General features: G+C 47.6%; 1 protein-coding gene across 2 annotated transcripts; it reads left to right on the forward strand.

Moving 5' to 3' along the window:
• The first annotated feature begins 6,848 nt into the window (after positions 1-6,848).
• SLITRK2 (SLIT and NTRK like family member 2) lies at positions 6,849-11,440 on the forward strand. Of its 2 annotated transcripts, none has more exons than XM_074835132.1 (2): positions 6,849-7,042; positions 7,985-11,440. In XM_074835132.1, the coding sequence occupies exon 2, from the start codon at positions 8,028-8,030 to the stop codon at positions 10,599-10,601; it is 2,574 nt and encodes an 857-aa protein (XP_074691233.1). In that variant the 5' UTR covers positions 6,849-7,042; positions 7,985-8,027; the 3' UTR covers positions 10,602-11,440. The 2 variants fall into 2 exon arrangements, with proteins under 2 accessions (XP_074691233.1, XP_074691231.1); XM_074835130.1 differs by lacking the exon at positions 6,849-7,042 and adding an exon at positions 7,323-7,540.
• The last annotated feature ends 430 nt before the right edge of the window (positions 11,441-11,870 follow it).

Consider the following 11,870-nt stretch of genomic DNA (forward strand, 5'->3'; position numbering starts at 1 on the left):
GCCAAAACAATTTTCAGTTTTGAGCCAAACCCTGATGTGGATTTTTCTGATAGATAACAGTGGATGAGTGTGGTGGGTTGACTCTGGCTGGATACCAGGTGCCCACCAAGTCGCTCTATCACTCCCTTCCTCAGCAGGACAGGGAGGTGGGGGAGAAAATAAGATTAAAAAAACCTCATGGGTCAATATAAAGGCAGTTTAATAAAGCAAAAGCAAAGGCTGTGCAGAGAAGCAAAGGAAAGCAAAAGATTTATTCTCTACTTCCCATCAGCAGGTGATGTTCAGCCACTTCCCAGGAAGTAGGGCTTCAGTTGGCATAGCAGTTGCTACAGAACACAGATGTCATAATAATGAATGCCCCCCCCCCCCTCCTTTCTTTTAACTTTTATCGCTGAGCAGACCTCATACGGTCTGGAATAACCCTTAGGTCAGTTTGGGTCAGCTGTCCTAGCTGTGTCCCTTCCCAAGATCTTGCCCACCCCCAGCCTACTGGTGAGGGGGATGTTGGTGAGACAGCCTTGGTGCTGGGGGCACTGCTCAGCAGCAGCCACAACACGGGGGTGTTAGCAGCACCTTTCTAGTGACAGCACAAAGCACAGCGCTGTGAGGGTCCCGTGGGGAAAATTTACTCCATCTCAGTCAGACCAACACAATGAGGCCAGGCTGCAACCTTTCATCTGGTCGACACAATTCTCAGTACTTCTGCTGAAGAAGTGGGAAACTAAAATCTGGTTCAAAATATTTCTGAAAGGAGGGGACCTTGGCTGACAGCCAGACATATACACATACTGTGTACATACAAAAAGCACAATTACATTTCTGTTAGAAACCAGGTGAAAAGCACAAAAGCCAATGACTGCCCAAATTTTCCTTCAGTCAGCAACTGTTCACAAACCTCTCAAGGAATGAACTTAATAGAAGGAATTTTTGGGAACACGTGGAGTCTGAAAAAATACTGGGTTTTTTTCTACTCATGTCATTTTTTTCTGGAGCAAACCCAGAAATATGTGACCTCTGTGCATAATGACAACTCAATGACACGGCTCTCATTCTGAATGTGGAATATGAAATGCTCACTGTGAACTGCTCAAAAATAATCCTCAGGCCATGATTATTCATAGAAATTATTTGGTGAGTAATTTCAATTAAATAAATTCAAGGAATCAAGAAAAAGTGGCTAAACTAATAGAATGCATTATTTATGATGAATAATTCATTTGGAGGAACTTTCCCCCCAACACCATTGCAGAAAGCCAGCTCAAGGCATAGGACACTGGAGTCCCACTTAAGCACTGTTTTGAGGTCTTAATTGGGGGCTTTCATGATGAATCACTCTGGGCTGGCCCTCTGCCCAGGACTGAATTTCACCCATTGCTCCTGCTCCTTGCATATTGCTAGATATGTCATTAGCACAGTGGGATTTGGATTCTTTCAACTTTACTGTCATAAAAATAATGATATGAAGAGATTTCACTACATTTCTTTTACCACTAACAAATAAAGGGAAGAAACCTCTCACATCAACCCACCAGACTTTCAACAGTGAACATTCATCATACCCCTACATCAACTGCATTATGCAAATATGAGCCCCATTACTAAGGCATGTCCATTCAGTAAAACAAGAAAACCTGATCATTTCATTGAGATTCTCTGAATTACTAAAAACGCTCATCTGCACTTGTGCTTGCATGATGGGACATTTCCAGTGAAAAACACTCACAGTATGTAACACATAGATTATGACCCTGAGGAAATCTGAAAAATTGCATTTATAAACGGTAGTGGTAAATATTAGTGTAGACATTCACACATTTGAAATTAATGGAACGATAAATCCATTGTTGTTTTAAGGATGGAAAAAAACTTTTTTGTTGTTCTTGATGTTCAGCAACATCATCAGGAAGATTCATCTCACTGTTCCTAGCAAAGACCCATTGACCCGATGAAACAAAACACTTCGAAAAATATTTAACCCACTCATTAAGACCTAAGTGTATGCTTTTAAGTTGAACATTTGTTCAAAGATCTGATTCAAATCCCACAGAGATCAGTAGGAGTCCTTTCACTGACACCAAAGGGCTTTGGATCAGACATACTACTTTGCTGAATAGGATGAACACATCCATAAATATCAACTGTCTTACAGTACTTTGCTAGGTCCTATGCTAAAAGGGGGGGGGTACAAGGGGAGGGCAGGGTTGTTTTTCTATGCAACAAAGAAAAAAATTGGGCTAAAGCTAAAATAAAGTGCAATCTTAATTACGTAGTGGTGAGTCTATCAGTATCCCCAGTGCACAGGCTACCTAGGATGCTTTCTGACAGACAGCTTCTCTATCACATTTCCTGCTGAAACCAATATTACTGCTATTATAACTCACAAAATTGGTTTTTTATTTTTCAAAAGTTAGGGTTCCGCATTAATGATACAAAACATCAGAAATTGATAGTTTTACTGCTGAGTTTTGAACCACCAGTGTAAAACCATGCTGTGCTGTTACAACACAGATTACCCCAGACATACTGAAACAAATCACGGCAAAGCCTCTTTGCAAAAAATTATGTTGTAATTAGACAATGGGTCTCAAAAATATGTATCCTTGGCCAGGGTCTGAGCCCTTGCAGGAAGCAGCAACTGAGGGAAGAATTACAAAGCATGTTGATTTTAAGTCATGGTTCATTAAATTCTTTTATTTATACAGTAGATAGTCATGAAGTTGCAGTAAACAATATTCTGAAGTAGCCCATGGCTCTCCATATGCTTGAATGGTTGGGGGAAACGGAGCTAAAAAATGTATCTGGAAACCAATGAAATTCATTACAGGTAATAGCAAAGGCAATTACAGACTGCCAGCAAAAAGCAACTCAGCAGACCCCACGCACTCAGAAGGCACTGGCACTCAGCAATGCCCCTCTGCCCACAGACTGGCACGTCCACCGGCTCTTCATCCACCGAGACTTCATCACAAACACCTCTCTCCTCTGCCTCTCCTGGGCATGCACTGCACCAGTTCGCTGTCGCATCCCCGCCAGGGCCACGGAGGGCAGAGCCCCAGCTCCTTCCTCCCTGTCTCTCACGCTCAGCCTCCTCCACTCGGCCCTTGCCCAGCCCTTGCCCAAAGAAAGCAAGCGAAAGCCAGAGCCTCCTCTCTCACCCCTTCCTTTACAGCATACTTCCCAGTGCTGCTGGATGAGATAAAACCTTGGATTATAAGTAACAATTATTTTGCACACTGCTCACTGCTAAATCTGGAAACTGTTTATTTCCTTAATAATGACTTTTAAGTGAGGCACAAAAATATCCCACTTACAGTACAGGAAATATTCCAGAAAAGTACATGCTCAGGGAGAGAGAATGTCTCTAGCTACAAATAGGCACACATACACACACGAGAGCATAAAGAGAAACATCCCCTTGGAAAACAAGAATATAGGGTACTTGTTGAATAGTAATGATGATTATCTAAAGCTGACAAGGAGTAGGCATCTCATATTATGTAGTTCAGGATCACAGGATGAAGAACACATAAGATCACTAAATAGCTAAATTTACACATTCTCATTGTTTCACCACATCAGTCATCATGTTTTGTTCACAAAAATCAATACTGGCATCTATTTATACTACATTAATAAATCCCTCCTTACCCACCACCAGCACCCAGGCTACCTTGGTAGTTTCTAATGATCAGTAAAACTTAAAACCTGACCTCCATCCAATTCACAGAGATTTTTGCTTAGTTTCCTGCTGCAGCCTTTTCTTCATTCCATGAGACTTGGTGGATATGTTTGCTCCTTCTTCATTTATACACAAACAGAAACTGATAGGTAAAAATGCATAAGTAGTGTTTAGCATCCATCTGCAGATACAATGTGGGGAAAGAAAATGATCTCCACCTTTCCAGACTTATTCTGCTCCTTGATATTTACCCTCACAGAGGACAACAGCATGATGTGCGCTAGGTAGGAAGCGTAATCATCTGTGCCAAATTTTGTGTGCTTATGCTTCATGCTGTGGTCTGGATTTTTTTTTCCCCTGCCAGTAGATAAAGTGGTGGCTTTAGGACCATGCAGGAGCCAAGAGCTGCTTTGGTGTATGTACCAGCACAGGACTAACAGACAATTTTAAGGTGGTTAAGGCTGGTATCAGGCAAATATTTAGCTCATACTTGCTCTGCAGCAGTCTGGGAGTGCTCCCGTGGGAAACAGGTATGGGAAAATTAAGGGCTCTTAAGCCAGCAGACAAGGATAGTACAAGGATAAAAAATTCAAACTGAAGGTAGCCAGATGCAGAGTTGTAGAGAAAGCACAATTTTTTACCTGTGGGAGATGAAAGCTATTGGAACAATTTACCAAATATTATGGCAGATTTTCATCATAAGAAATGGCTAAAATACGCCTGGATGTTATTGGTTTCTCAGTTTTTTTGTTTTTCTTTTTCCTATGAAGTCTGATCTAGTTTAAACAGGAATTAATTCCAGTTTAGCTGATGGCCTGGGTTATGCAAGATCCAAAAGCCACAATGGTTCCCTTATAATCTATGAATCTGCAAGTTCCTGAATCTGTACTCAGTCTTCGTAACTTTGCTCCAAAAAGGAGGATGAGGGAACACAGCAAAGTATTTGGGAAAAAAAGAAACCTTCACCATGCTTACAAATCAGGCGTAACACTGAGTTTTCCCAAACCCTCATAGGCTGCTCTATCAACCTGCCTCCTGGCCTTCCATTCCTGGAGGCTCCCAGATAGTCACAGCCTGAAAATGTTCCCACGTTCAACATGCAAAATAAAAAGACAGTAAAACAGGTGGGGGGAAAAAAGCTGTTCTTTTATACTCTGTTTTTAATTGAAAGGATTATAAAACACTTCGGGCATGCTGAGAAATCATGACTTTGTTCCTAAATAAAAAGCTGTATTTTTTTTTTTTTTTAAATCCTTGTTCCTCCTCCTACAACAGCAGTTATTATACGCATGCATTTGCAGTGTAATAGAATCAGTATCATCTCTGTGTCTTATTACTGTTGCAATCCCCTAACATGCTGTTCCTTCCATCCCACATGAATCTGGTAATTACTGCTGAGGCATGCCATGCGTACACTTTCCCTTCCAAGGCAGCATCAGCTGTTACCACAAACACATTTCCTACGTACTAGTAAACACAGGCAAGTGGGACAGTATATGTTGTCCCATGAGCCAATTCCAGGCCATGATACTTGCTCACCAGAAAGCTGCACGTCACTGAAACTCACGGACGTGAAACAAATGTACGCTGCGAGATGAGAGAAAAATGCACTGGGCTTACTTCTGCCTTCAGCTTTTGCTGTGTTGGAGCAAGCCCTGTGAGTGCTGGCAACGCCGTGCAGGGCTGCTCAGGTGAGACGTGTTGAAGGTAGGTTACAGGAACGTGTGTGTGCCTCTGTGCGTGTGTTAGTGGGGCAGGGGTGTGCATGAATATGCTCCCTTCAGAAAAACAAAACAAAAAAAAATCAACCCAGGTCTACTTTTACCTTCTCTTTTTAGGCTGATGCCCCTAGACTGTGTTAGAAAGATCCAAAAATAAGACTGGCTGTGTTCTGTAACTAGTGGAGCAAACACCATATTCTTAATGTTTGAAGCAGAAAACAAGCAAAAAATCTTGCAGAATAATAATCTGGCCGCTGTTGTATTGGTGTTGTAAACCCCCAGATCTGCTACACACATCTTTCCTGATCCTAGCAATTTTTACTCCTGAATTCAGCTGGATAAAGAGACTTAGCAATGGAGCAGCTCCGAGTGCGTTTCAGAATCCCAGTCTTGTTGAAATTCATGCAGCACCACACCAAAAACATGTTCCAGTGTGGGATGCTCCTGCTTTTTCCCCAACCTCTCCAAATTTTAGATAGGGAACTTGCAGCCGCTCCACTCCCCAACACAAACTCCAGCACTATTCCTGCCCAGCAGCGCTGCAAAGGCACCTGTGTGTTACCTTTCCCCATCTCAAGCCTCCCGTAAGAATAGAAAACACATTTCTCCTGCTCCTAAAATGTGGGCTCTGACACGTCATGGCTAAAGAACACAAGATGACAGTACCACCTTTGCCAAGCCCAGCACCCTTTTGGCAGCGAACCTCTACGCTCTAAAGACTAAGTGGAGTGTGTATAGTTCCCTGTCAAAATCTGGTAATAACGCACCCTGCCACATTAGCACTTTAAAAATTCGTTGTGGAGTGGTTTTTTTTATTATTATTTTTCCCCAGTGTGACCCCGAAGTTTTACCTTCCAGAGATCAAGAGCAGCCATCCTTTCCCATCAGATGTGTGCCCCGCGCATGGTGCTTAATCGCAGTCACAGTAACCCACCTCCGGCAGCTCGTTCTTTTTACCGGCGGCCAAACGCTCTGCCCCGCCGTCGCCGTTTGGCAGCGGGACCGGTGGGAATGATCCCGCTGGACGCGGGCTGGGCTGCTCAGCGCCGGGGAGCGCGCAGGGACGCGGAGCTGCCGTGACCCGCCGGTCCGGCCCGGGGAGGGGGTTCCACTGCCCCGAACGCGCGGGGACCCACGGGGGGGTGCGGGGGGTGCTGCCGCGGAGCGGGGAGCGGTGCTGCGGGCAGGTCCGGGCTGGGCAGCGCCCTGCGCCCCCGGCCGGAGTGCGCGTGTGCGGGGGATGCGCGGGGGGTAGTGTGTGCGTGTGTGTAGTGTGTGGGGTGCGTGTGCGCGGAGTGTGTAGTGTGCGCGGGGTGTGGTGGGTGTAGCGTGTGCGCAGTGTGCGCGGTGTGTATAGTGTGTGCGCGGTGTGTGTAGTGTGTGCGCGGTGTGTATGGTGTGTGCGCGGTGTGTATGGTGTGTGCGCGGTGTGCGCGATGCGTGCAGTGTGTGCGCGGTGTGTGTAGTGTGTGCGCGGTGTGCGGTGTGTGTAGTGCGTGCGGTGTGTGCGTGTGCGCGGTGTGTGCGCGTGTGTGTGCGGTGTGTGTGTGCGCGCTGGCCGCCTGGCTTGTGCCGAAAAAGCTGCTCGATTTTGAGACCACGGATTTAGGGACTGGGGGGGCCAAAAATTCTCCGGAGCCAGGTAAATCCGCCTGTTACCTTCTCCCCCTGCGCGGGTCCGAGTGCCCGCGCTGCGCCGGGCGCGGCTGCAGGTGCTGTCAGGGCGCTCCCGCGACGAGCGGCCGAGCCGGCAGCGGAGCCACCGGGAGGGGAGAACCGGGGGGTGGGGGGACGGGGGGGGTGGGGGGGGGGCTGGGAAAAGCGTGTCCCCCCCGCCCCCGTCGTGACGTCAGCGCGGCTCCGTGCGGGGCAGCCGGCAAAAGCGCGGCACCGCGCCGCGCCCCGCGCAGAGCCGCCCGCGCTCCCGCAGCGGCGCCGCCGCCGCTCCTCGCCCCCCGCCCGGCCCAACTTCCCGCCGGGACGGGACGGGACGCGACGGGACGCGACGGGCCGGGCTCCTCCTGAGGTGTGGGGCGGGCGATGCCTCTCGCCGCCGGGCGCCTGGTTCCCGGGGCGCGGCGGCACTCGGCGGCGGCCCCTGCCCCTGCCCCCGCTGCCCCCTCGGGCGCCCCGAGAGCAGGTACGAGCCGAGAGGCGCGCGGTGGGGAGGGGGGAGGCACGGGGAGCCCCGAGGAGCCGGCGGGCGGGCGGGGTGGCTTTGCCAGCGTTGATTCTCCCTGCCCGGTTTCGAATCGCTGGCGGTGACGGGGAGCCGGCAGCGGGGGCTGCCCCGGGCCGGGGGCGGCTGCTGCGGCGGGCGGAGGCGGCGGGCAGCGCCGGGGGCAGCGCGGTTCTCGGGGAGCTCCCCGACGGGGCTTCCCCCACGGCAGCTCCGCTGGCGCCTTCCGAGAGGAAAAGGAGGGGTGGAGGAGCCGGGGGGATTTCGGAGGAGTTTTGCAAGTCGCTGTCTTGCCGCCCCCCTCCCCCCGCAGCCTTGCAACCTGCTTTCCCCTCCCCTGGCAGCCTCTGCTCCCGGCCGTTTTCACTGGGGATTTCTTCTTTCTCTCCTTACCTGTCTCAAAAGGTTTGACTGTAGGTACCGAAGCGGGGATCGACGGCGCATAAAGATGCTGAAGGGTGTTTGGTTGCTCAGTTTGTTAACAGTGGCTGGGATCTCGCGGACAGAGAGTCGCAAACCTGCCAAAGACATTTGCAGCAAGAGCCGCTGCCCTTGTGAGGAGAAGGAGAACGTGCTGAACATTAATTGTGAAAACAAAGGATTTACAACCGTCAGCCTCCTCCTGCCGCCACCGTCCAAGATCTACCAGCTGTTTCTCAACGGGAACGCGCTGACCCGCCTGTTCCCCAATGAGTTCGTCAACTACTCCAACGCCGTGACCCTCCACTTGGGCAACAACGACATGCAGGAGATCCGCACAGGGGCCTTCAGCGGCCTCCGCACCCTCAAGAGGCTGCACCTCAATAACAACAAGCTGGAAGTGCTGAAGGAGGACACGTTCCTGGGCTTGGAGAGTCTGGAGTACCTGCAGGCTGATTATAATTACATCAGTGCCATCGAGGCGGGGGCCTTCAGCAAGCTAAACAAGCTCAAGGTGCTGATTCTCAATGACAACCTCCTGCTGTCCCTGCCCAGCAATGTTTTCCGCTTCGTGCTCCTCACTCACCTGGACCTGCGGGGGAACCGGCTGAAGATGATGCCTTTTGCTGGGGTGCTGGAGCACATTGGAGGCATCATGGAAATCCAGCTGGAGGAAAACCCTTGGAACTGCACCTGCGACTTGCTGCCGCTCAAGGCCTGGCTAGACACCATCACCGTGTTCGTCGGCGAGATAGTCTGCGAAACCCCCTTCAGGCTTCATGGGAAAGATGTGACCCAGCTCACCAGGCAGGACCTCTGCCCTAGGAAAAGCTCCAGTGATTCAAACCAGAGGGAGAAGCACCCTGTCCTCTCAGACCCGCACACCTCGAGGCTATCGCCCACAGCCAACGCTGCCATCAGTCCCACCAGAGCCCCAAAAGCCAGCCGGCCACCCAAAACTAGGAACCGCCCCACACCCCGTGTGACTGTGTCGAAAGACAGGCAAATATTCGGACCTATCATGGTTTACCAGACAAAGTCTCCTGTGCCCATCACCTGCCCATCTGGCTGCATCTGTACTTCGCAGAGCTCAGACAACGGCTTAAATGTGAACTGCCAAGAGAAAAAGATAAGTAACATCTCCGATCTCCACCCTAGGCCGACCAGTCCAAAGAAACTTTACCTTACCAGTAACTATCTGCAAGTCATTTATAGAACCGATCTCGCAGAGTACAGCTCTCTGGATTTGTTACATCTAGGAAATAACAGAATTGCAGTGATACAAGAAGGTGCCTTTACAAACCTCACAAGTTTACGTAGACTTTATCTTAATGGCAACTACCTTGAGATTCTATACCCATCCATGTTCGACGGGCTGCACAGCCTGCAATATCTCTACCTAGAGTACAATGTCATTAAGGAGATCCTGCCACGCACCTTTGATGCTCTGAGTAATCTTCATCTGTTATTTCTCAATAACAACCTGCTCAGATCCTTGCCTGACAACGTCTTTGGCGGCACTTCCCTCACCAGACTCAACCTCAGAAACAACCACTTCTCACATCTGCCTGTGAGAGGAGTCTTGGACCAGCTCTCAGCTCTAATTCAGATAGACCTTCAGGAGAACCCTTGGGACTGCACATGTGACATCCTGGGGCTGAGGAACTGGATAGAGCAAGTCACTGACCAGAACAACCAGCAGTCAAATCCCCCCGTAGTTATCAATGAAGTCATATGTGAGTCTCCCACCAAGCACTCTGGAGAGCATCTGAAATTCCTGAGCAAAGAAGCCATCTGCCCAGATAACCCCAATTTGTCAGATTCTTCTCTCCTCTCCATGAACCAGAACACGGATACACCCCATCTCCTTGGTGTCTCGCCCAGCTCCTACCCAGAAATACACACCGAAGTTCCGCTGTCTGTCTTAATTTTAGGCTTGCTGGTTGTGTTTATTTTGTCAGTCTGTTTTGGGGCAGGCCTGTTTGTCTTTGTCCTTAAGCGCCGGAAGGGGGTGCAAAGCATGCCCAGCAGCGCAAACAATTTAGATATAAGTTCATTTCAGCTCCAGTACGGGTCTTACAACACTGAGACCCACGATAAAACTGAAGGACATGTTTATAACTACATTCCCCCTCCTGTTGGACAGATGTGCCAAAACCCAATCTACATGCAAAAGGAAGGGGATCCAGTTGCCTATTACAGGAATCTCCATGAGTTTAGCTATAGCAATCTTGACCACAAAAAGGAAGACCCCGCCAGTCTCGCATTTACAATCAGTGCAGCTGAATTACTGGAGAAGCAATCCTCGCCGAGGGAACCAGAGCTTCTGTATCAAAATATTGCAGAAAGGGTCAAGGAACTCCCCACCGGAGGATTAGTTCATTATAACTTTTGCACCTTACCCAAAAGGCAGTTTGCCCCTTCATATGAATCAAGACGCCAAAACCAGGACAGGATAAATAAAACTGTTTTGTATGGAACTCCCAGGAAATATTTTGCAGAACAGTCTAAACCCGAGCATCCTTTACTCCAAGGAAAGCTACAAACAGAACCAGACTACCTCGAAGTTCTGGAAAAACAAACTGCAATCAGTCAGCTGTGAGGGGGGAGGTGGGAGATAAAGGAGAATTTTTAAATGAGCTCAGCATCAGATTTGATTGAGTCTGAACTCAATGCTGATGACACCTGTCGCATTCCCAACATTTCCACTTTTTAAATTAGAGAGGGAGTGAGAGAGAAATGGAACCCTTTCAGCATAGCCGGGATATGGTGTTGCTTTTGCAACGTTCCCTTTAAGTTATTTCTATCTCTCTCTCCTTTTGACCCTTCTGTAGGAACTGTCACTGCAAATGTATGTTTCTGTAATAGATCTTGCATAATTCTTTTTGATTTGGAAGGAAATGAGGAAGGGGGTCTTTGGGTTTTCTGTTGTTTTGGGTTTTTTTTCCCTTTTCATTTCAAAGTGGAAACTTAATGTATTATGTAGAAGATCTCCAAAGATCTTTTTTCCTGGACTATGACTTTCTTTTGTAAATAATAATATACAGTACTGCTGTTTCAATTACCAAGTATAGCCACTGGGCGTCACTTTTTTGTGTTAAAGTGCCTTTGCACTTTAAGTACATTATTACTTAATTGTTGCTCTTAGCTTTGATAAATTGAACCTATTTTAATGTGTTGTATTTTTGAAATTAAAAAAAAAATTGTAAAATAGATCTATGTCAGCTGCATTAAATCAGAAAGTTTGATTTATAGGAAAGCTGCCCTTCTTTAAATGACTCTAGTTGTAGGACCGTACAGACTCAAATGTAAATTATTGGGGTATTTTTTCCCTCTAGGTTTGTTTAGAGTGATTCACTGAGAGGATTTAGCATCATACTAGAGGTTATCAAATGCCTCAGCTGGGAGTAACAGCTCATTAATAAAAGACGTTTAACACAATGTCATAGTGAACTGAACAATTAATGTCCTTCTTAATGCATTGCATTGCAGCTCTAACACAGTAATGTTCAGTGGTTTAAGATTATTTTCATACTTAAGAGAACATTACTCATTTTATGCATTAAATTAGGTATTTTTATACATTTTATGACAGAGTTTATATTTGTAACTTTTTTGGACTGAAATTAACATGTCCTTTTCCTGCCAGATACATATTTTTCTTATAAGCAGGGACACCAGCAGGGGTCATCCCACACCTCATTAAATTTATTAACATACAGGCAAATGAACCAGTGCCAAAGGTAAAACTTGAACCTGGGTCTCTGGAGTCCTCCGAATCAAGGTAGCAGAAATCGGTATGTGCATCACACTAACTTTCACTGGTCTGAACTATGTCAAGTTTCAGTCTCTGAAGCAAAAGTAATACTGC

This window comes from Strix aluco, chromosome 10 (assembly GCF_031877795.1).
Source record: "Strix aluco isolate bStrAlu1 chromosome 10, bStrAlu1.hap1, whole genome shotgun sequence".
NCBI classification, from domain to species: Eukaryota; Metazoa; Chordata; class Aves; order Strigiformes; family Strigidae; genus Strix; species Strix aluco.